The 22,269-nt window shown below is 65.4% G+C and overlaps 9 protein-coding genes across 9 annotated transcripts; 3 read left to right on the top strand and 6 right to left on the bottom strand.

Moving 5' to 3' along the window:
• Positions 1 to 233: 233 nt before the first annotated feature.
• MSY001_0194 (uncharacterized protein) lies at positions 234 to 848 on the bottom strand (the record flags this gene model as incomplete). The annotated part of the gene is made up of 3 exons (XM_018884064.1): positions 234 to 525; positions 627 to 749; positions 799 to 848. The coding sequence occupies 3 exons, from the start codon at positions 846 to 848 to the stop codon at positions 234 to 236; spliced, it is 465 nt and encodes a 154-aa protein (XP_018738838.1).
• An 842-nt stretch (positions 849 to 1,690) lies between these two features.
• On the top strand, positions 1,691 to 5,220 carry MSY001_0193 (uncharacterized protein; the record flags this gene model as incomplete). The annotated part of the gene is made up of 3 exons (XM_018884053.1): positions 1,691 to 1,726; positions 1,764 to 1,862; positions 1,897 to 5,220. The coding sequence occupies 3 exons, from the start codon at positions 1,691 to 1,693 to the stop codon at positions 5,218 to 5,220; spliced, it is 3,459 nt and encodes a 1,152-aa protein (XP_018738837.1).
• Positions 5,221 to 5,934: 714 nt separating this feature from the next.
• MSY001_0192 (uncharacterized protein) lies at positions 5,935 to 7,259 on the bottom strand (the record flags this gene model as incomplete). The annotated part of the gene is made up of 2 exons (XM_018884042.1): positions 5,935 to 7,096; positions 7,120 to 7,259. The coding sequence occupies 2 exons, from the start codon at positions 7,257 to 7,259 to the stop codon at positions 5,935 to 5,937; spliced, it is 1,302 nt and encodes a 433-aa protein (XP_018738836.1).
• Positions 7,260 to 7,366: 107 nt separating this feature from the next.
• On the bottom strand, positions 7,367 to 10,615 carry MSY001_0191 (uncharacterized protein; the record flags this gene model as incomplete). The annotated part of the gene is made up of 2 exons (XM_018884031.1): positions 7,367 to 9,507; positions 9,541 to 10,615. 2 exons carry the CDS (start codon positions 10,613 to 10,615, stop codon positions 7,367 to 7,369), a joined length of 3,216 nt encoding a protein of 1,071 aa, XP_018738835.1.
• A 272-nt stretch (positions 10,616 to 10,887) lies between these two features.
• Positions 10,888 to 13,378, bottom strand: MSY001_0190 (uncharacterized protein; the record flags this gene model as incomplete). The annotated part of the gene is made up of 5 exons (XM_018884020.1): positions 10,888 to 10,926; positions 10,949 to 11,125; positions 11,149 to 13,131; positions 13,164 to 13,292; positions 13,316 to 13,378. 5 exons carry the CDS (start codon positions 13,376 to 13,378, stop codon positions 10,888 to 10,890), a joined length of 2,391 nt encoding a protein of 796 aa, XP_018738834.1.
• Positions 13,379 to 13,509: 131 nt separating this feature from the next.
• Positions 13,510 to 16,377, top strand: MSY001_0189 (uncharacterized protein; the record flags this gene model as incomplete). The annotated part of the gene is made up of 1 exon (XM_018884009.1): positions 13,510 to 16,377. The coding sequence occupies one exon, from the start codon at positions 13,510 to 13,512 to the stop codon at positions 16,375 to 16,377; it is 2,868 nt and encodes a 955-aa protein (XP_018738833.1).
• Positions 16,378 to 18,336: 1,959 nt separating this feature from the next.
• Positions 18,337 to 18,741, bottom strand: MSY001_0188 (uncharacterized protein; the record flags this gene model as incomplete). Its single annotated transcript, XM_018883998.1, has 2 exons — positions 18,337 to 18,582; positions 18,730 to 18,741. 2 exons carry the CDS (start codon positions 18,739 to 18,741, stop codon positions 18,337 to 18,339), a joined length of 258 nt encoding a protein of 85 aa, XP_018738832.1.
• MSY001_0187 (uncharacterized protein) lies at positions 18,740 to 19,792 on the top strand (the record flags this gene model as incomplete). The annotated part of the gene is made up of 1 exon (XM_018883986.1): positions 18,740 to 19,792. One exon carries the CDS (start codon positions 18,740 to 18,742, stop codon positions 19,790 to 19,792), a length of 1,053 nt encoding a protein of 350 aa, XP_018738831.1.
• On the bottom strand, positions 19,787 to 22,254 carry MSY001_0186 (uncharacterized protein; the record flags this gene model as incomplete). Its single annotated transcript, XM_018883975.1, has 2 exons — positions 19,787 to 21,699; positions 21,723 to 22,254. 2 exons carry the CDS (start codon positions 22,252 to 22,254, stop codon positions 19,787 to 19,789), a joined length of 2,445 nt encoding a protein of 814 aa, XP_018738830.1.
• Between the last annotated feature and the right edge of the window lie 15 nt (positions 22,255 to 22,269).

Raw genomic sequence — 22,269 nt, 5'->3', positions numbered from 1 at the left:
GGAACGAAACAGCTCTACGAGCAAACCAAATCATGACATGGAACACAAGCGTAAAAAACTATAGTCCACATATATTTTAAACATGGGCAGTTAGGTGGTACCAAGCTACAGGACGCTCGGCAAAGATATGACCACCGACCTTCCTTGGAAAAAAGCCAGAATGCCAAGGCGGACGATGGGTTTGTGAAAGACACACGATGGTACAGCAAGCGCCTTTCTTTTGAAGTTGACATTTACTTCTTCTTGTTGGCAACAGTACGACCACGACGACCAGTCGTGCGTGTGTGCTGACCACGGGCACGGAGCTCCCAGTAGTGACGCAGACCACGGTGGGCACGGATCTTCTTCAGGCGCTCCAGGTCATCACGCAGCTTAGCCTCGACGTTGTTCGACAGAACCTGCGAGTCCTTGCCGGTGGTGAAGTCCTTCTGCCGGTTAAGGAACCAGGTGGGAATCTTGAACTCCTGAGGTGACTGCAGGATGTTGACAATGCGCTCAAGCTCATCCGAGTTGAGTTCACCGGCACTGCAACTATTAGTATGTCCTTTTAAAGAAAGGTACCAAAAGAATAGCTGGGTGTGCGTAACACCACAACAATAGACTAATGGCACATACAGAATACGTACCGCTTGGCCAGATCGACATCAGCCTTCTTGCAGACAATGTTAGCGTAGCGACGACCCACACCCTTAATTTCAGTCAGGGCGTACTGGATCTTGCGCTTGCCGTCCACGTTAGTGTTCAGCAGACTAGCAGAGAGTCAGAACTGTTCTTTGGCAAAGTGGTGAAAATACATACCGCAAGATGTGCGCGAAGTTCATCGACGGGTCCGGCGGCACGAGCGACATGGTGAGGTGAGTTGACGAGCGTGGTCAGCAGAAGGTTCAGCTACCTCGGCTGACGGCGCTAGGTCAGTCACGTGTTTGTATAATTTGTGAGAAAGATGCACGTGATTAGTAGCCAGCGGCCATCAGACGAGGGCGACAGTCCACGTGTACCCGCTGAAGTAAATCTATAAAAGGGCCAGACCTGTGTTGTGATACGTCATCTTTCTGCACGGACAGGATCTATGGTCTCTGAGGTTTATACCGAGACGTAGACTTTTGCTTATCGCAAACTAAACGAACCACAACGTCTGATTCGTACTTTACGATTCGGCAATTTTTCTCTTTGCGATGTTCTGCAAGCACTTTCGTTTGGACTAATCTGGTTAGCCTGGCTGACGACATTGGTCAATTCGGATGCTAGCAGTTCGTTGCGTTTTTGTCTATAGACCGGTGTTCGACCCGTAGATGCACTATGTGGTGTTGAATTTTGTAAAGAGTGAGTTGAGTAGGGACTGCTACTCTATCGCTGTGCTTGTCCAGATATCTGATGGAGAGCAGTGGGGCTATACAGGAATGAGACCCTCAATGGCATAAGCAACGTAATTAGCTGCAGGATTCGTAGGAAGAGTGTGTGTGGCCCAATAAAAATTCGCAAATGGATGACGCAACAGCGCACGGACGTTTCGGACCTTACCCGTAGCTGCATACTTGCATTTATTTGCAACGGTCCCGTCAAACCCTCCCTGCATCCGACCAGTTCGTCCTCTTCGTATCTAGACATGCCAGGAGCGCCTGAAGTCGACGAGCAGATCCCGGATCATGGTATCCTGCGAATTTGCCATGACTTGCGTCAACTTTCTGATATGAAGGCGCGCCGCCTCATGGTTGCGAACCGTGGTGTATGTATTAGAAGCGTAAGAAACCATTGACACACAGGAAATTGCCATTCGTATTTTCCGCACAGCCCATGAGCTCGGTCTGGAGACGGTCGCTATTTATAGCCATGAGGACCGCATGTGTGCACACCGGAACAAGGTATGTTTGAGTGAATGTGCCACTAATATCCAAGGCGGACTATGCTTTCCAGGTCGGTGCTGGCCTTTCTCCCGTGGCTGCCTACCTCGCCATCGACGACATTGTTCGTATTGCAAAGGAAAACCATGTGGATATGATCCACCCTGGTTATGGTTTCCTGTCGGAGAACCCCGAGTTTGCACAAAAGGTCGAGGACGCGGGTATTGCCTTTATTGGTCCCCGGGCCCAGACTATTGATGCACTGGGTGATAAAACTAAGGCGCGTGACTTGGCGCGCGAGGCGCAGGTGCCCATTGTGCCTGGTACGCCCGGCCCTATCGCGAGCTATGAAGCGGCGGAACCCTTCATCAAGGAGGTGGGCTTCCCGGTAATTATCAAGGCTGCTATGGGCGGTGGTGGCCGTGGTATGCGCGTGGTACGCCGTCCGGAGGACTTCCGCGAGTCGTTTGAGCGTGCCGTGTCTGAGGCGCGTTCGGCCTTCGGTGACCCCACGGTGTTTATTGAGCGCTTCCTAGACAAGCCCCGTCACATTGAGGTGCAGCTGCTGGCCGATGGACAAGGCAACTTTATGCATCTCCTGGAGCGTGACTGCTCCGTGCAGCGTCGCCACCAGAAGGTTGTTGAGATTGCGCCGGCGAGCGGTCTGGGCGACGAGGTGCGTCAGGCCATTCTGGCCGATGCGGTGAAGCTGGCGCGCACGGCCAACTACCGCAACGCCGGGACGGCCGAATTCCTGGTGGACCAGATGAACCGTCACTACTTTATTGAGATCAACCCCCGTCTGCAGGTTGAGCACACCATCACGGAGGAGATCACTGGTATCGACATTGTGGCCATGCAAATCCAGATTGCGAACGGCAAGTCATTGCCGGAGCTGGGCCTCGACCAAGCGAAGGTGTTGCCTCGTGGCTCGGCCATTCAATGCCGTATCACAACTGAGGACCCGGAGGCTGGCTTCCAGCCGGACACAGGCCGCATCGAAGTGTACAAGGCTGCAGGCGGCAATGGTGTGCGTCTGGACGCTGGCTCCGGCTTCGTGGGTGCGCATGTGACGCCTCACTATGACTCGTTGCTGGTGAAGGTGACGTGCCGTGCGGCTTCATACGAGCTGGCACGCCGCAAGACGCTGCGTGCACTGATTGAGTTCCGTATCCGTGGTGTGAAGACGAACATCCCCTACCTGTTGAACCTGCTCATGCACCCTCACTTTATCGAGTCGCGTACGTGGACGACGATGATCGACGACACGCCCGAACTGTTCAAACTGTGGCACTCGTCGAATCGTGCGCAAAAGATCCTGCACTACCTGGGTGACCTGCTCGTTAACGGCAGCTCGATCAAGGGCCAGGTGGGCGAGCCCGGTTTGCGTACTGAAGTGCCTGTGCCGCGCTTGATTGAGGGTGACAAGGAGATTGACTCATCGAAGCCTGCGCTCACCGGCTGGCGCAATATTATCGTGAACGAGGGCCCCGAGGCGTTTGCCAAGGCGGTGCGCGCCTACAAGGGCACACTGATCATGGACACGACGTGGCGCGATGCCCATCAGAGCCTGTTCGCCACGCGTCTGCGCACGGTGGAGATGCTGAACATTGCCAAGGCGACGTCGCATGTGTTGCAGAATGCATACAGTCTCGAGTGCTGGGGTGGTGCCACGTTTGATGTGTCGATGCGCTTCCTGTACGAAGACCCGTGGCAGCGTCTGCGTGAGATGCGCAAGCTGGTGCCAAACATCCCGTTCCAGGCGCTGGTGCGAGGTGCGAACGCCGTCGGGTACACGTCGTACCCTGACAATGCGATCTACGAGTTTAGCAAGCGCGCCGTGGAGAACGGTCTCGACATTTTCCGTGTGTTCGACTCGCTGAACAACCTGGAGTCGCTGAAGCTGGGTATGCACGCGGCCAAAGTGGCTGGCGGTGTTGTGGAAGGTACGGTGTGCTACACGGGTGATGTGGCGAACCCGACGCGCCACCCGAAGTACACGCTCGACTACTATATGAAGCTGGTGGATGAGCTGGTGGCTACGGGCCACCTGCATGTCTTGGGTATCAAGGACATGGCCGGTCTGCTCAAGCCGGCTTCAGCGCGCCTCCTGGTCGGCACGATTCGCGCCAAGTACCCCGACCTGCCCATCCACGTGCACTCACATGACACGGCTGGTATCGCCGTGTCGAGCATGCTCGCCTGTGCGGAGGCGGGTGCCGATGTGGTGGATGTGGCGATCGACAGCATGTCGGGTCTGACGTCGCAGCCGTCGATGGGTGCCGTGATCAGTTCGCTCGAGCAGATGGAGTTGGGTACTGGTATTTCGCACGAGAACGTGCAGCGCTTGAACCTGTACTGGTCGCAGGTGCGCCAGCTGTACCAGTGCTTCGAGCAGAATGTGAAGGCTTCGGACTCGTCGGTGTTTGACCATGAAATGCCTGGTGGCCAGTACACGAACCTCATGTTCCAGTCGCAGCAGTTGGGTCTTGGCTCGCAGTGGGGCGAGATCAAGACGGCCTACATGCAGGCGAACATGCTGTGTGGCGACATTGTCAAGGTGACGCCGTCGTCGAAGGTGGTCGGTGATCTCGCGCAGTTCATGGTGGCGAACAAGCTGACGCCTGAGGACGTCGAAGCGAAGGCTTCGACGCTCGACTTCCCCGTGTCGGTGATTGAGTTCTTCCAGGGCTTCCTGGGCACGCCGCCTGGCGGGTTCCCCGAGCCACTACGTACGCACATTATCCGCGACAGGGAGCGCGTGGACACGCGCCGTGGTGCGACGCTGCCGCCGCTTGACTTTGAGCAGGTCAAGCGTGATCTGTCGGCCAAGTTTGGTCGTAAGATGTCCGACTGCGACGCGGTGAGCTGGGCCATGTATCCGAAGGTGTTTGAGGACCTGCAGCGCTTTGTGTCTCAGTACGGCGACCTGAGCAAGATGCCGACGCGCTTCTTCCTGGGCAAGCCGCAGGTGGGCGAGGAGATGAACATACCTTTGGACCACGGCAAGCTGATCATCATCAAGCTGACCGGCCTTGGTCCACTCAACGAACAGGACGGCACGCGCGAGGTGTTCTTCGAGGTGAACTCGGAGCCGCGCAGCATCTTTGTCGTGGACCGCAGCGCCGACATCAAGGTCGAGACACACGAGAAGGCAACGTCGGAGCCGGGCAGCGTCGGAGCGCCGCTCGCCGGTGTTGTCGTCGAGGTCAAGGCCCAGCAGGGTGCCACCGTCAAGAAGGGCGACCCGCTCTTTGTGATGAGTGCGATGAAGATGGAGACCATTGTGTCGGCCCCTATCGACGGCAAGGTCCAGCGCGTGTGCGTGCACGTCGACTCGGCCCTGTCGCAGGGTGATCTGCTGTGTGACATTGCATAGGTACATAGGAGCAAAGTCTCTACAAGAGCCAGGCGCCTGCGGTGAGCAGCGCGGCGAGGAGCGCCAGGCAAAGGGGCGCCATGTGCATTGGTGCAGGGCTACCGGCGTTTGACTGAGTGACGCTGGGCGGCGGAGAACTCGGTCCGGACGCGGTGGCTTGGCGCATGCTCTGGATCAGTCCTTGTACGGGGGTAAAGACAGAAGGGCGCATGGACGTCGTAAAGGTCGTGTACATGCTCGTAGATTGTGATGTCTCATAGCCGTACTTGCACACCCAGTCGTTGCGGACTGTGGCCCCGCAGCCCATGCCAAAGAGGCCCGTTAAAGCTTGGCCGCCCACGCTGGACGTCAAGGGTATGTGGTTAAATTGCATGGATGTCTGGTCTTGGTACATGTAGTGTGTCTGAGCATTGGCGTCATCCGGCTTGCCTGTGACCATGGCGTAGACTGTCGTCTGGCTCTGGAAGCCCTGGCCAATATACAGCAGCGACATGTCGCGTACGTTAGGCAGCCCTTCGGGAAGCCGCACAGACACAGGCGACAGGGTAGAGACAGCCACCGTGCGAGGAGCTAGTGTGCGCGTTGGATGCGCAGGCGACAGCGTTGTAGCGAACACCAGACGCAGGCAGGCGAGCCACAGCAGGCCCACAAGCAGCATGGCGATCCCCGAGTCGTGGCGAGCGTAAAAGAACCGCGGGCCAACATCTACCTCCACTACAGGAAGCCCTCAGCGCGCGCGACGGCCTCGAGCGCGTCCTTGAAAATCTGCAGCGCCTGCGCGAGCTCTTCGCGCGAAACGGTCAGCGGGGGGATCCAGCGGACGGCATCGAAGGCGCTTGTGCTGAGGAGCAGCATGTCACGCTCTAGACACGCCTTCGTGAGAGGGCCGGCGATGGGGCGCGGCGCGCGGAACTGCACACCGATCATCAAGCCGTGGCCTCGCACATCCTCGATCAGCTGGCCGACGGGCATCGCACGCAGTGCATCGAGGCCTTCGAGAAGCTCCGTGTGGCGGGCCGCCACGTTGTCAAGGACGTGCTCGTCGCGGAATGCCTGGATCGTAGCCTGCGCGGCCGCGCAAGAGACGGCGTTGCCCGCGTACGTGCCGCCCATGCTGCCCGGCGGCATGACGTCCATGAGCGCTTTCGAGCCGACAATACCGCTCAGGGGGTAGCCGTTTGCGATGCCCTTGGCAAAGACCATCACGTCGGGCCGGACGCCTGTGTGCTCAATGGCAAACATTTTGCCCGTGCGGCCAAAGCCTGACTGCACCTCGTCGACGATAAGCAGCATGCCGTGCTCGTCGCAAATCTGGCGCAGGCCCTCGAGGTACGCAGGCGGCGCCGGAACATAGCCGCCCTCGCCCAGCACGGGCTCGAGCAGGATAGCCGCGGTATCGCGGGGTGCCGTCTCCTGCTTGAGCAGCAGCCGCACACGCTGTAGAGCGACGTCCACCAGCGTCTCCGTCGGCGTGCCGTGCGGCATACACATTTGGGAGTAGTACGGGAACGCCATGGAAAATACGCCGGGCATGAGGGGCCCGACGCCCTCGCCGTACAGCGTCTTGCTGCGCGTCATCGCGGCTGTCGCTGCCGTGCGCCCATGGTACGATCCCTGTGCCACAACAATGTGAGGGCGGCCCGTGGCCATACGCGCGACCTTGACGGCCGCCTCGACGGCCTCCGAGCCCGAGTTCCACAGGAAAAACGTATCGAGCGACGGGTGCGGCATGATGGGCTGCAGCGCTCGAAGGAGCCCGATCTGTGGGCCATTGAAGCCAATGTTCAGCTGCGCGTGCGTCAGCTTGCCACACTGCTCCTGCGCGGCCCGCGTCACCGCAGGGTGGCAATGGCCGAGATTCACAACGCCAATGCCGCTGCGTCAATGCACGATACGTACGATGTCATGTCAAGCAGGCGCTTGCCCGTATCGGTTGTGAGGTACGAGCCGTGGCCTTCAACGAATACATGCTGCGAGAGTCGCCCAATGCCGCGTGTGAGGTGCTGCGCACCGTACTGGGCTGCCGCGCTCAGTGCCATGGTAGTAGAATCGAGCCCGTGGAGGCGGGCCGATAGGGCCGATCAATCGCGCACGGATCCTCCTACATACAATTATCAAGAGCGCCACCGGCCTAACACGCCGGTGTTTACCAAGGCGTGGACGTTTCGCTGTCCTGCCAGGTGGAAGGAGCCGTAGCATCAGGGGGATAACGAGAGTAGGCCGCCGGCACGAGGGGGACGGGCACGGGCATAGGGTAGCCCGAGGCGATGCCGTGGAGCGGCACCGGCGGCAGGCCCGGTTGCGGAAGCGATACCGGCATGCCGCCACGGTACGCCGCCGACTTGCCGGGCGACGAGGCCATCGGCACGCCGTTCATATCATGTCCCGGCATGTACACGACCCCGTACTCCGGCAGCGTCCCCGGGTACCGCTGCGGTGGCAGCGACGAGGGAAGCAGAGAGGCGGACGTGTTGCCTCCGTGCGTGGTTGGGCTCTTGGCGTCAGACGGCATAGCATACGCAGGGGCCGGCCGCCCAGGCGTCGCAAGCAGCGAGCGCGACGTAGATGTGTCAAAGCTGTCCGCCTCCATCCGGTCCAGTGAGAGGTTCGGGCTGGGCACCGGGCTGCTGGTACCGTCGCGCGCTGGGCCCGACACGGTCATGGCGGGCGGCGGCGCGAACCGCGTAGGCCGCGCCGTCTTTGGACGCTTGAACGTAGGATTTGCCTCGTTCGCCTCTGCAGGGCCCTCGCTCTGGGCGCGAGCCATTTCCGCCTCACGGGCGGACGGCGGTGTGAACGGCGTGCGCTTCTTGCGCGTGCGCTCGTCGGGTGCGGGTGTGGGCGCGGGCGCAGAGACGCGCAGGGGACGCGCGGGCGCCACGCTGCTGGACGAGCCTGTGCCGTGCGGCATGTACAGGCCATTGTGGAAGCGGTGCTCGTGCCCGGCCTCGATGGCCCACCAGCCGCCCTTGCCGGGAATGGTGGACTCGCGTTCCAGCTTGACAAAGCTCTTGTTCAGGCTGAGATTGTGTCGGATACTGTTCTGCCAGCCACGGTCGCCCCGCTCATAGTATGGGTACACGGAGCTGATCCACAGGTAAATCTCGGCGAGACTCAGGCGCCCATCGGACGATGACAGAATGGCCTGCCCAATGAGGCCGGCGTACGACACAGACGAAGGCTTGGCCTTGGATGTGCCGTGGCCGGGCGGCAGGCGGAAGTAGCGCGGTGCCGGCTCGCGCTCGAGGGATCCTGCATCGAGCGCCGCCTGCAGCTCCTCTGATACGAGCTTGACGATACGACTGCCGTCCGGCTGGTCCCATTCTGTCTGCTTCGGGTCGGAGGGCGGCACGGTCTGATGGAATACGTCACGGAACGCTGGCGCGCCAGCGTCGGGCTTGGCAAACACGTCGTGGCCGTCCGCCGGCGCCGCAGCGCGCGGCGGCCCACTCTTGCGGCGCGGAAGCCGCATGCGCGGCAGCAAATGGCGTGCGCGCGTCGTGGTCGGCGACGCCGTGGACGTGCCGTGCTCGGGCGTGTCGTCCGAGTCGCTGTCAGCACTCGCGCGCCCTGTAAATACGCTGGGCGCCGCGCGCGAGTCGAGGGGGGCGGCCGTGCCGAACACGTCGGCGGGGCGGATGGTATCGGTGCGCCGCCAGCGTGCATCGAGTTCTGCTGGCAGTGCTGCCTCGGTCGTGGCGGCCGTGTGCGAGATCCACAGCGGCGAAAGGAGCGACGTGGTGGGCTTGCCTGGCGACACGCCCGCTGCCGCCGCACGCAAGAGGCCCTTATTCGCCAGCGGACTCGGTGCATTGTCGCGCGCGACGGGCGAGTCGAGGATGTCGCGCGCCTGCGGCGAGCGCCCAGGGAACGACTCGATGCACTGCAAGCGCGATGGCGACGAGGTCGCCGGTACGCGTGTGTCGTCGTGGGCAGGGAGGTGCGAGAGTGGCGTCGACGAGAACGCAAACGACCCGCGCACCGTCTCGGCGGACGCAGCCAGCTGGTTCTCTCCCGAGACAAAGGGAGAGCTGGGGAGGTTCGCGAGTCCGGCATTCGAGAGGAGCCGCCCACGGTGCGTCCATGGCGTGAGCAGATTCGGCGAGAATGCCAGCGTCGAGGTGCGGGGCTGCGAGTAGTCCATGCTCAGGCCCGGCGAGTAGCGCATCGGCGTGATTTGCGTGCCGGGATCAAAGCGCGATAATGGCGTGACGGCGGTGAAGGGCGACAGGTCCGTCATATCGTCGAACGCCGTGGCGCGGTACGTGCTGCGCTGCAGCGGCGTCGCTGCATTGTGCGCCGTCCAGCGCAGCGACGCACTGGCGTGCCGGCTGTGGGCCGCACGGGGCGGCGCGCTGTCCGTCGACGTATCGAGCAGGGACTCCGACGACACGTCCGCCCAGTGCGACACGCTCGTGTCGGGCAGTGAGGCGCGCGCCTCGCCCGCCTCGGGACGCTCGCGCTCGCGCGCCTTGGCCTCGCGGCGCATCCGCCGCGGGCTCGTCTTGCTCAGCATGATGCGGTCAAGGAGGCTCATATTCTTCATGCATGCATTCAGCTGCTCGGTCTGCGCGCCGGGGCGGGGCCCCCAGCCTGCGAGGCTCGAGTCGGGCTCGTCGGTGGCAGCGACCGACTCGTCCGCGCTGAGCGCCGAGTCCTCGCTGAGGGTCTCGTCGTGAGTGCGCGAGGCGAGCCACAGCTTGCCATCCGCGTCGACGCGCGCCATGCGGTTGAGTATGTCGATCTCGGGGCTGCCCGGCGTCGACGCGCGCGTCGCACGGGATCCCACGGGCGTGCTGCTGCGCATCGTGCCGAGAGACACGGGCGAGTCGAGCTCCGGCGCATCGCTTGTGCGCGGTGTGCCGGCCGGCGAGGGCGGTACATCTGAGAGGGACGGCGCGGGCGAGGCCGCGCCTGTCTCGAGGAGCATTTGCTTCTCGAGGAGGCGGCGGCGGCGCAGGCGGCGGCGGCGCTTCTCTTCGGCGCTGCCGACCTCATCGAGGCTCAGGCGCGCGCGCTGCTCGTCGTGGGCCATGGGGTGCACGACCGCTGTGAAGAAGTTCAGCTGGCCGCTGGGCGTGCGGAGCCACTGGGAGAGCTGTGGCGTCACGTCGGGATCCGTGGGGGGCGCCGAGCGATCCGCGTCGTCCGACGTGTCGGCGGGCGTGCCGTGCGCGGCCGCCGACGCGGGCACGCGCTCGGCCTTGAGAAAGGCAGCGACGCCCGCGCGCGTGCGCTCGTAGTCAGTGCGGCTGAGGCGCAGGCCGAGGGCCTGCGCTCGCGCCAGGAACTCGTCCGCGGGCCCGGCGGACGCGCGGGCGCCGGCGCGGCTGGACTCGGCAGCGGCTTCAGGCTCCGTCTCCGTAGGCGCGACCCGCTCGCGGGCGGGCGACATGGCAGGGACAGCGAACGGGCAGGGAGCACCCGTGCGAGGCACCAAGACGCGGCGGGATAAGATCGAGCCGCGCCCGCCGGTGGCACGCCGCTCGTGCCTGTGCGGCGCCGCACGCGTGTCCGTGCTCCACCTGGGCGCGAGCGCGCCGCACGCGTTGGATTGGGCGAGGGCGCGTGGCCCTATCGTGCCGCACGTGAGCTGGGCCACATTCTTCATGCACAGCGCGCAGCGGCGCCCGTGTGATGTACCGCATAGCACGGAACCGCGTCGGCCTACGCTACATACTGATACACATGCCGCTCCTCCGTGCGCTGCGTGAGTGCGTGGGCGTACCTCTAGATATTCTGGCGTCAGTGACGTGCACGTACCTCGATCCAAGAGCGACTCGATGCGCTTCTTGATCAGTGCGGGGGACGGCTGGAAGCGCGGCAGCAGCTGGCGCACGACCTCGTTTACGAGCTCGTTGTGCGCGAGCGTCTGGCGGCTCTTCATGATACGCACGATGCATGCCTGCGTAAGAGATAGACACGTACATCGACCTGGTTCTTGCGCTCCTCCTCGACCTTGGCCGTCGTTGCCTGCCGCTCGCCGGGCGTCTCGACTTTGGCGGCGACCTGGGCAATCTTGATGCGCGCGAGCGGACACGTGAAGTCGGCATGGAACGTGAAGGTGTCGGACTCGTGCACGTCGCGCCCTTTGGGTTCCTTGCGCAGAATCTTGTACTTGGCACACGCGAGGCTCTGCAGCGTGCGCTGCAGGTCCGCATCGCTCATCTGCGTCGCAGCGCGGATCGCGGGGTAGGCGAGTGTGTCTGTGTGCTCGAAGAGGAGCAGCACGATGAGCGCGTACGTCGAGACGGACAGGTCGTGCGCGCGCGCGCGGAACTGCACGCGCACGTCGGCGGTGCCCAGCGACGGCTGCCAGGTCAGCACACGCCCGCGGTGCCGCGCCGCGTAAAACTGCTCGAACGCGCTGCACGCCTCGGCGAGGACGGGCGGCAGGACGAGGGGCTGTGTCGGCAGGGCGATCGGCCAGTACGTCGCGGTCAGCACACGCACATGCATCGGGAGCGGCCGCGGCGCCGGGGCACGCGCCTGCTCGCGCTCAAACGCTTGGAGCACCTCGTCGCTGAGCTTCATGTCATTCAGCATGCCCTGCAGCTTCTGCACGTAGCTGTGCCCGCCCTCGACTTTGAGCCGCGCGATCATGTCGCGCTCCGCCTCGTCCGACGCGCTCCGCCCGTGGAGCAGGCGGCGCGTGAGGTGCAGCTTGTAGTACCGCTCGAACACGTCCTTCTCGTGCACAAAGCGGAACAGCGTGATGGTCTGCGTCAGCACCCGCTCCATATCCGCCGCTGCACGCGAGCCCTTCTTCAGGTGCTCGTCGATGAACAGCGAGAGGAACTCGGGCGCGCGCGCCTGCATATTGACGAGGCTCTCCATGGCCTCGTTGATCGCGGCCTCGCAGCTCTTGTCGCCCGCGAGACTGGTATAAAGCACGCCATCGAGCTGCGCCTGGAGAGCGAGCACCTGCTCGACCCACGCGAGCGCGACCTCGAGCGGCGGCGCGGCGGACCCCTCGCGCGGCGCAGCGGCCTCGTGGATGCGCCGGCCGCGCGCCGCGATGTACTCGCGCAACGCACGGTGCAGCGCAGGGAGGCCCGGCTCCACGCGCGCAAACAGGCGGTACAGGCGCTCGAGGTCCGGCCGCGCGTCGGCGTCGAGCAGGGCCACGAGGCCGCCGCTTGGCATCGCGAGCACCTGGTCCAGGTGGTCCGTCAGGAGACGCTGCTCGACGAGCGCCTGCAGCGCCGGCCACGTGCGCGGCGAGAAGCACGCCACGACGCGCGCCTCTTCCTCGGCGAGCCGCCGCTCGGCCTGCACGAGGTAGTGCGTCGCCTGCTGCGTCGCGAGCAGGCGCTGCGACTCGGCGACGTAGTACTCGGACGACGCACGCAGGAAGAGCGGCTCCCAGTCGTGCACATACACACTCACGTCCGGCGTATGGCTCAGCGCCAGGAGCATATCCGTGACGGCCTTGAGCGTGCGGCGCTCCACGACGGTGCCCTCGCGCTCGCAGTAGACGTGCCGCAGGAGAGTCACCATGAGCTGCACATAGCACGGCTGCCGCGTTGACCGCACGACCGTGTCGCGGAACAGGTCGAGGCCCAGGTCCCAGATCGGCACGCGCTGCTGGTTCGGCACGTACACGCGGTCGACGTACTTGAGCACGTCGCGCAGCTTGCTCATGCACGAGCCATGGTCGTCCCACAGGTCGGTCAGCGCGCCGAGGAAGCGCTCGCCCGCGCCGACCGTGTGCAGCAGCGACGCATCGCCGCCCGGCAGCAGGCCGAGCGCGTGCGCAAGTCCGGGCGCGGCACGCGGCAGCTCCAGCGCCGCGGCGGCCACGCGCACCTGGTCGGCCTCGACGGGGAAGAGCGGTACGAGTCGCGCGTCCAGCTGGCGCGCGAGGTGCTCGGCGACCTGGCGCCGCACGCCCGCATAGAGCATGTCGCCCTGTTGGTTCTGCGTAAGTAGCACGCACGCACGAGAATGAGGTTGTAGGCGTAGCGGTAGTGCTCCTCGTAGCTCAGCTGCGAGATGTTGTGCTGCTGAATCTGCGTGATCGCCGCCGAGAGGCGCGCCCACATTTCGTCCACGGGCACAGTGAGGCCGTGCTGCGGTCAGTATCGCGACATACGCTGCGCGGCGCACGCAGCTTATGGTGGCGCACGCCCATCCGGCGCGGCGGCCCGGACGACATGCCTGGCAAACGCTCGCTCGAGCTGCACGCGCGCGGCCGCGAGCGGGGGCGCCGCTGGTATCACGTGATGGGATACGTGTTGATCTGGCGCGGCGCCGTGCACGGCGTGGCGCACGTCATGATCCTGTAGCATGAGGGCGACGTCGGAGGCATGGAGTGTGCGGCATGCGCGCCTACGCGCAGTGCTTCACGCGCCCGATGTTCGGGATGCCGTTGCGCCGCTCGTTGCGTATGCGGCGCGGCATGCGCCGGCGCTGCGCGTGCTCGTATCGCAGCTTCCGCCGGACGGGCGGGAGGAGGGCCGGCTGGGGCGCGAGCTCGATTGTGCGCTTGCGCTCCTGTGGGCCACGGACCACGTCCCACGGCATATCCAGCTCGAGCGCACGCGCGCGTTTGTGCGCACGCGCCTCGAAGATATCCAGCAGGCGTCGCTGCAGGCCGCCGACTTTGCGTCGCTGTGCACGCTGCAGCACGGCGCCACGGGCACCGTGGAAATTGTGCGGTGCCGCATGGACCGCCAGCTGTACGTGCTCAAGACCGTCCTCAAGGGCATCGCGCGCCGCGAGGACTTTCGCTTCTCGCCCGTGTACGAGAGCCAGCTGCTCGCGCAGGGCGGCCTCGACGACAGCCACTGTGCGTACACGCCCCAGCTACATGCCGCGTTCCAGAGCGTGCGCTCCGTGCACATGGTCATGGAGTACTTTCCTGCGGGCGACCTCGATGCGCTCCTCCAGGCGGCGGCGCAGGCCGAGGCGAGGTACCCCGGGAAGAGCACGACTGGCGGCCTCCTGCACGAGTCGTGGGTCGTGCGCTATGCCATGGACATGGTCGCCGCGCTCGGCTGGCTGCATGCCCTGCACTTTGTGCACCGCGATGTGAAGCCGTCCAACTTCCTGCTCGACAAGAGCGGGCGCCTCAAGCTGTGTGACTTTGCGACGTGCGCGCCGTTCCGCACGTTTGACGAGCACGGGCGCCGCGTGCTCGCCTACTATACCCAGCGCCCAGCGGGCACATGCGACTATATCGCGCCGGAGATTTTGCGCTGCGAGGAGGAGCGGCTCCAGCACGCGTATACACTCTCGCCCGTCTCGGGCGAGGACGCGGCGCCTGTGCCGGACGCGCACATCGCTGGCGCCTACGGCCCCGCCGTCGACTGGTGGAGCCTGGGCGTCGTGCTGTACGAAATGACGTTTGGGCGCCTGCCGTTCTGGGCGCCGCAGCCGGCCGATGTGTACGCGCACATTGCGCACCACGAGCAGCACTTTGTGCTGCCGGCGCCGCTGCCGTGCAGTGCGGCGCTCGCAGACCTCATCTGCTCGCTCGTGTGTGCTGAGCCGCGGCGCCTCGGGCGGCACAGCACGCGCGAGGTGCAGGACCACCCCGTGCTGCGCGACGCGCCATGGCACGACCTTGCGCAGTGTGCGCCCCCGTTCGTGCCGGACCTGGGCGATGCGCGCGCATCGCAGCTGAGCGTACTGCACAGCCCGAGCACGGCGCGCGGCGATGCGGCCGGACTCGACTCGGTCACCCTCGATACGCCGCCGAGCTTCTCGGCCATGTTCCAGGGACCGATCGATCAGTTCCCTGGCTTTGAGTCCGTCGACTTGTCGTGGATGCCGGACACGTTGGTCGGGCGCGCCGCGTCGCCGCCCGCGTCGTCGCCACAGCCGCCGCCGCCGCCGCCGCCGGGGCCGCCGCCGTCGCCCCTCAGCCCAGCGGCGTGTGCGGACTTGGACATGCACTTCTGCGCGTTTAGTTTCCTGCCGGACGCGCAGGCCCTGGCGGCGCCCATGCCGCCGCCCCTGATGCCCAGGGCGTCGACATCGCCGCCGGCCGCCTCGACGCCGTTCGGCAAGTCCATCTCGCCGATTCCGTCACCGTCGCCGTCGGCGGTGATCTCGCCCGAGGAGAGGAAGCGACACGTGCGGGCCAGCCTCATGCATACGCCGTTCAAGGCGGCGGACACGTCGTCGCCGCTGGGGCACTCGCCCTACCCGTTTCCGCCGCCGGCGCGGCCGCTGCATGCGGCGCGCTCGCCGCTCACGCTCGTGCACAGCACGATGGGCGCCGACTCGCGGCACTCGGGTGGCAGTACGTCGAAGCGCAGCGTGTCGGAGCGACAGGCGTGGGCAGAGATGATGGATGCGGTGGAGCGCAGTGTGCGCAAGCCGCGCGCGCGCGATGCGCCGCCGCGGATGTCAAATCTGCGGCGGATGGCGCAGGAGTACTCGTCGTCCGACGACGAGGCAAGCAGCTCGAGCCACGAGTCGACGGGGTCGATGGCGTCGAGCCCCTCGACGTCGCCGGCGCTGCGGCACCGCGCGTCGTGCCGGGAGATGCGGCGCTCGATGAACGACGAGGCTGGGCACCCAGAGCTGCGGCAGCGGCGCAGTATGCGGCAGCTGCGGCTCGATGCGCAGGTGACGTCGACGCCGACGCGCGCGGCGCGCAGCCTGTCGATGCTGCCGACCGACGTGGGCGATGCGCCGCTGCCGTCCGTGTCGTCGCCGCCGCGCGGCCACACGCTGCGCACGCTGCGCGGCAGTGCGTCGGTGCGCGATTTTCGCGCCGAGTACGTCCGCCTCGAGACAGAGTCGCTCGTGCTGCCGACGCTGGGGCCGCCACACGCGCGCGTCGCAGCGCCACGCACGGCGATGGACAGCCGGCGGACCCTGTCCGAGTACCGCCGCGCGCCGCGCACGCTCAACGAGTCGGAGGATGCGTTTGGGCGCCGTACGTCGCTGACGCAGGCGCCCCTGGCGCGGCGCATGCAGTCGTCGCTGGGCCTCTCAGGACTGTACCGCCATGGGCGTAGCGGGCCAGGTGTTCCACGCGCGCCAAGCGTGCCGAGCGTGCCAGAAGTGCAGTCGCCGTCGCCGGACCACCGCGACGCGCTCGACAGCATGGCCGACGAGCAGGCGCACATTGAGAGTCACGTGACGAGTCTCGAGCGCGAGCTGCGCGAGCTGCGCACGCGCGTCGATCGAATGCCTCTATAGTATGCAGGGTATCTGGACGGCTATCGCGGCTACGGCAGGCTCTCGCGCAGCCGCCATGTCGGGCGTCGTCGCACGAACTCGCCGGGATCACCCCGTGCTACCTCTGCCGCATGCAGAGCAGGGCTGCCATGGCCGTGCAAAAGTCGGTCGTCTGCACCGGCCGTGGGCGGCGAGGCGCGCATACGCATAGCGGGCGGGTACGGCGGCTTTGCATAGGCGGGGAGGTCGTAGTGGGGGCGGCAGGAGTCCGAGAGGGCGCGCTCGGTGCGCTCCAATAGTTCGTTGAGTCGTGAGCGTTCCACGTACAGCTCGTCGCGCAGGCGCTCGAGCTCCAGTAGGCGGGGGCTGTAGGTCGGGCGATGGTAAGCGAGCGGCGCGTGGGCGGGGAGCATCGGCTCGTGGGGCACGGGCGCAGCGCCCTCCTCCGGCTGGAGGCGTGGCGACGCCGCGGGCGTCTCGTGCGCCCAGCGCGACGAGCCGACCTCCATGAGCACCATGGCCGCCTCGCGCTCGCGCTCAGCACGCACGTCCGAGTCACCGGCGGCCTTCGGCGCGCTCAGTGCCGCATGCGCGGTCTGCTTGCGCGGCGCGGACGAGGCACTGTTCGTGCCCAGGAGGCGCTTGCGGCGCTTGATGACGGTTTTTCGCATGCCGATGGGGCGGTGCGTGCCGTGGAGCTTGTGGTACAGGCCGCACGCATTGCAGATGTTGTTTCCGTCTTCGTCGCGGCGCCATAGAGGCGTCGTCGTCGTCTGGCAATTCGTGCATCGAAGCGCCTCGACGGCGGGCTTTTCGTCGTTCGTGGGCTTGTCTGCCGACGCTGGTGCCTGCGCCGGCGCAGGAGAGTCAGACGGCTCAGGAACGGGCATGACATTGTTGAAGGTAGGGCACCCCTTGCACTCGGACGAGCCGCCCGTCCCGTTGCAGAGACCGGAGCCAGGGCAGGTGCCGGCGCTCGGCGCGGGGGGCGGTGCAACAGCGGGGGGCGTCGGCGCCTCCGACGCAGCCTCGTCGGCAGAATGCGGCTCCTCGTGGAGCGCCGGTCCCCATACCTGCGATGGCGAGTCAGAGGGCTTGAGCGCCTCTTCGGTCGCATCCACATCGGCGGAGACGGACGCCGCCGAGCTGCTATCAGAAGGGCGACGTCCCGGGGGGGTATGGGGCCAGAGCGGCGCCCCACTAGGGCTCCGCGTTGCCGTGCCGTGCTGCACAGGCATGGCACCATTCAAAAGGGGCGCGAGGTTTGATTTGGCCGAATGCACGGTGTAGGATGACTGCGCCTCCAGGGGGCGATGCTGGAGTCCGGATACAGCCATGAGGAGCAGCAAGAGACTCGCTGTGGGGGTGCAGGGGATCAAGAGGCCTGGCGTGGGAGCAATACGATGCCTTGGATCGCGAGGGCCGGTCCCAAGATAGCAGCCCGCAAGACCGTGTACGCTGCCAATTTGCGCCGGAAGATAACGCGGACGCAAAAGATATCTCTGGCTTTTCGCCTTTTTTCCTTCGTTCGCTTTGGGTCCGATAGCGTTGCGATCGGGTGATCGGGACTCTGATTGGTTCACACACGGGCGGGCGGCCACGGACCCTATCTGTTGGGACCTGCGTCGAGACCCAATCGCACGCACCGTCCTGAACCACGTGGTCCGAACATGGCCGCCCATGCAACCATTCCGCCACCATCGGTCTCGCGGCCGCGAACGGCCGCGCGTAGACGCACGGTCGCACAATCGAGAGGCAAAAACGAACACAGCACAAGTGTGTAGCCCATAGCACTGTGAGAGCACGAATCTATTGGAAGCGGCGTGTCGTCCATAGTACCTATCGTCCAGCCACACAACGGCTGCATTAGGGAAATAGAAGTAATGTGGACGAGTCCTCAGCACCGACGCTGCTCTCGCCTAGTCATAGGCCGTCCGAGACGCGCGTAGCATGGACGAGCAACGAGCAGCCGGCGTCCGCTTAGGCGCGAGCGCGGTTCTCCGCCTCAGCCTGCTTGATGCGCTCCTCCAGCGTCTTGGACTTGTACACCTGCGACGCCGTCAGGCGGTCGCGGTCCGAGGTCTGGCGGTTGTCCGAGTAGCGCATACCGTCAGCCACCGAGCCCTGGTACGACGAGGTCGTCCGCTGCAGCTCATTGCCGTGGTTGGTGTCAGTGCGGTTCATCGACTTGTCCTTGTTGCCGCCGAGAGAAGAGAAGCAAGAGCCCTGGTGTTACTTACGGCCACATACCATGATAAATAGAGGTGGAAAGAAAAACACTCGCCGTTGAGCGCGGAAAGGTTTGCAACACGTGACTTGTTCAGGGGTCAGCCGATGGCAGGCCGCGGTGCGTCTAGAGACACGGTGGCGCACGGCTCTCACCATGGCGAATCGCACTGCCGACGAACTACTCAAGTGGGGCATCCGTAATGCACCCATGAACCCTGATGGAACGTCGTCTGTCGCCCAAGTGTCCGCGGATGTGGCCGCCGGGCGTCGGCCTGACCTGGCCGATCCTGGCCTGTACGAGGCGATCATGGGAAAGAGCGAGGCTCAGATGATGCAGGAAGAGCTTGCCGTGGCGACGGATTCATCGCGCACCATCGAAGATCGCTGCACGGCGCTCGACAACTTTGAAATGCTCATTGAACAGGTCGACAATGCCAACAACATGGCGCCGATGGGCATGTGGCCGGCTATTCGCGCGCTGCTGGATACGGATGCGCCAGAAATCCAGAGTGCCACCGCCTGGGTCATCGGCACGGCTATCCAGAACAACGACAAGGCGCAGGCAGCTGCGCTCGAGCACGACGTGCTCGCGCCTCTGCTTACGCTTTTGTCCGCGGCGCACAGCGGCGTGCAGAACAAGAGTGCGTACGCGCTCAGTGCGCTACTCCGGCACTATCCTGCAGCGGTCGCGCAGTTCGCTACGGCCGGCGGATGGGCGCCGCTGCATCGCGCGCTCGAGAGCGACAACCTCGTGCTGCGCCGCAAGGTGGTCTTTCTGCTAACGCAGCTGGTGCGCCAGACACGTGAGGCCCAGCGCGCGGCGCCCGCTGCACCCGAGCCTGCACTGCCTACGTCGGCGCCGCGCGACGACGTGCCTGCGACGCAGCAGGCGGGCGTTCGGCACCCCGACGTGGCGCAGGCCCTGGCCGACACGGGCTTGCTGGACGTGGTGCTCGACTCGCTGCTGCCTGGCCGCACGGGGCCGCGTGCGTACTGCGCGGATCTCGCGGTGCGGGACGACGAGGACTATGCGCAAAAGGCCACGGAGCTCGTGATGGCCGTGCTGGAGGCGGAGCCGCTGCCGACGGTGCTACCGAACCCGAAGCTGGCGGAGCTGCTCCAGGACCTCGAAGCGCCCGCCGGCGCGCCACGCGCGCGCACCTTGGAAGTGGACGAGACGCCGCTGATCCGCTACCTGACACTATGAGAGGGACATGCTCACTGACGCATCTTCATCGTCGACCGCGTGCTGCAGCGCCGGCGGCAGGCCCTGCGCGACGCGCGCGTCGAGGGCGAGACTTAGGAGCTCGGTGCCGATGGGGTCGCGGGGATCGACGCCGAGACCTTCATGATACCAGCCGATCGCGTCGGCCAAGTCGCCGCGCCGATGCGCACATAGGCCGAGCGCAATATAGGCTGACGCACATGCCGGATCGTAGTCGAGCACGCGCAAGAAACAGGCACGCGCCTCGTCGTCGCGCTGCACGCGGCGGTACGCAAGGCCGAGATTCAAGTGCACGGCGCTCCAAGCGGCCGCGGGCTGCTGCGTCTCCGCTGCCGCGTCGAGCGCGGCGCGGAAGCAGTCGATGGCCTCGTCGACGCGCCCACTTTGGAAGAGGGCCACACCGCGCTCGTTCGCGCACAGGGGATCGTGACCAAGCTCCTCCTCGGCGCTCTGGAGGAACAGCTGCGCGAGGCTGCGGTTCCCCTGCGCGAGGTGCTCCATGCCTAGAAACAGGCGCGGCAGGCCCGAGTCGGGAAACTTGCGGGCGGCTGTGGAGTAGGCCGTGATCGCCTGGTCCGACTCGCCCTCGAGCGCGAAACTGTGGCCAAACGCAATCCAGGACGGGACAAAGCGCGGATCAAGGAGGGATGCCTTGCTGAAGTAGCGACGCGCCTCGCTCCAGCGGTGCGCGGACGCGTACCATGTGCCGACCGCGTACCACGCCTCGCAGCTGTCGGGATGCGTCTCGGTGAGTCTGTGCGCGAGGAGGAAGAGGGCGGGATGGAGGCGCGGCAGGTAGTGCATGCACGCAATGTGCACGGGCAGCGCAAGCATCGCGCCGGGGTCGAGCGCGAGCAGGTGGCTCGTGACAGCGTGGGCGTCCTCGTACCGCATCGCCTGGTACAGCGCCTCGGCGAGGCTCAGCAGCACCTCGGCATTCATGCGTAGTGCTGCGTGCTGCTCGACGAGGCGCTGGCGCGCGGCGGCGGCCTGCGCCGCGTGCGCCTGAGCGCGCTTCGGAAGACGCGCCGTGTACATGAGGCGCACATACGCCAGGTCCGCGTGGGCGTCGGCGTCCGAGCCGGCCTGCGCCGCGTACTCGAGCGACTGCACAAAGTCCCACAGCTCGTCCTCGCCCAGCAGGCACCCGTCCAGCAGCGCCGAGAAGCTGTCGTAGTTTTTTACATCGAGCGCGAGCGCGAGCATAAATGCCTCCTTGGCCTTCCACGGCTCCTCGAGCCGCAGGTGGATCTGGCCGCGCAAGTGGCACACACTCGAGCTGAGCTTCAGACCGCCATCGAGCGCGGGCGTCTTGGCCGACGCACGCCCGGTCCAGCGCGTGTGGTCCTCGCCAGTGAGCTCCAGCGCCTCGTGGAAGCGCCCGAGGCGCACGAGGCACTGCGCCGCGAGGTAGCGGCACGGCGAGCTCCAGTTCACCAGGCACGGCCCATGTGCTTCGGTATCGCGCGGCACGACGACCCGCGAGAATTCGGTATCGATGGGCAGACACGCCGGGCCCGACACATGGAACGGGTCCGTCAGCGAGGGCGAGCGCTTGCGCCGCCGCGAGAGGCGCCGCGGGCCGTCGTCCGGGGGCGCTTCGCTCGGTGCGCCGCCGGCCGCGTCCGTGACGCTCGTGTAGGTGCCAGCGCGCGCACGGCGCGCCTGGATCGCTGGCGGGAGCGCACTGTTGGCGCGTGTCGCTTCGAGCGCAGCCTGCAGCGCATCGCCCTGCGTGCCGACGGGCGTCGCGCCCGGCGCCGACGTATCGAGCGGCACCGCACCGCACCGCAGCGGCGTTGTGAGCAGATGCTCAGCGCGCGCGTATTGGTGTGTGTAAAAGTAAGCCTGAGCAAGCCAGTACGCATCATTGTACGCAAGTTCCGTGGCTGGGTGAGTGACGTAGACGTACGCTCGAGCGCCACAACCTGCTGGCCCCAGAAGATGGCCGTCTCGTACATGTGCTGCTTCATCGCATCATGCATCCAGCGGCGCAAACGCGCAGGCAGCGTCGACGGCGCAGCATCATCCGTGGGAGGCACTACAATAGCGGGCGGCTTCTCGGCAGGCTCTTCGTGCACAATGACGCTCGCATTAGAGGCTTCCGTCGACGCATCGCTCAGCGAGTCGCGCGCGCGCGCGCGCGTCCAAGGCGCATCGCTGCGCGAGATTTTGCGGGGGCGCTGCTTGCCGAGTATGGGCGGCGGCATACGTGCCTGGTCACCGCCAAGCACGGGGGTATGCATGCCGGGGCCCGACGCGCTGCCGAGCGTGGGCACCAGGTCGAGGAGGCCACTGTTGCTCGCCTCGTCGTCCTGCCGCACGACACTTAGGCTGCCATCGGCATGCAGCGACGAGGCTATCTGCCACGCCCGCGGTAGGGGGCTCCCCTCCGTCGATGGCTGGCGCGCGTGCGCCGTGGATGCGAGCCGCCTCGGTGCCATGCAGACAGAGCAGAG

The sequence above is a fragment of the Malassezia sympodialis genome, genomic scaffold, assembly GCF_000349305.1.
Source record: "Malassezia sympodialis ATCC 42132 genomic scaffold, msy_sf_1, whole genome shotgun sequence".
Lineage (NCBI taxonomy): Eukaryota > Fungi > Basidiomycota > Malasseziomycetes > Malasseziales > Malasseziaceae > Malassezia > Malassezia sympodialis.
Note: the sequence above shows the minus strand (reverse complement) of the source record. Positions and strands in the feature narration are given on the sequence as shown.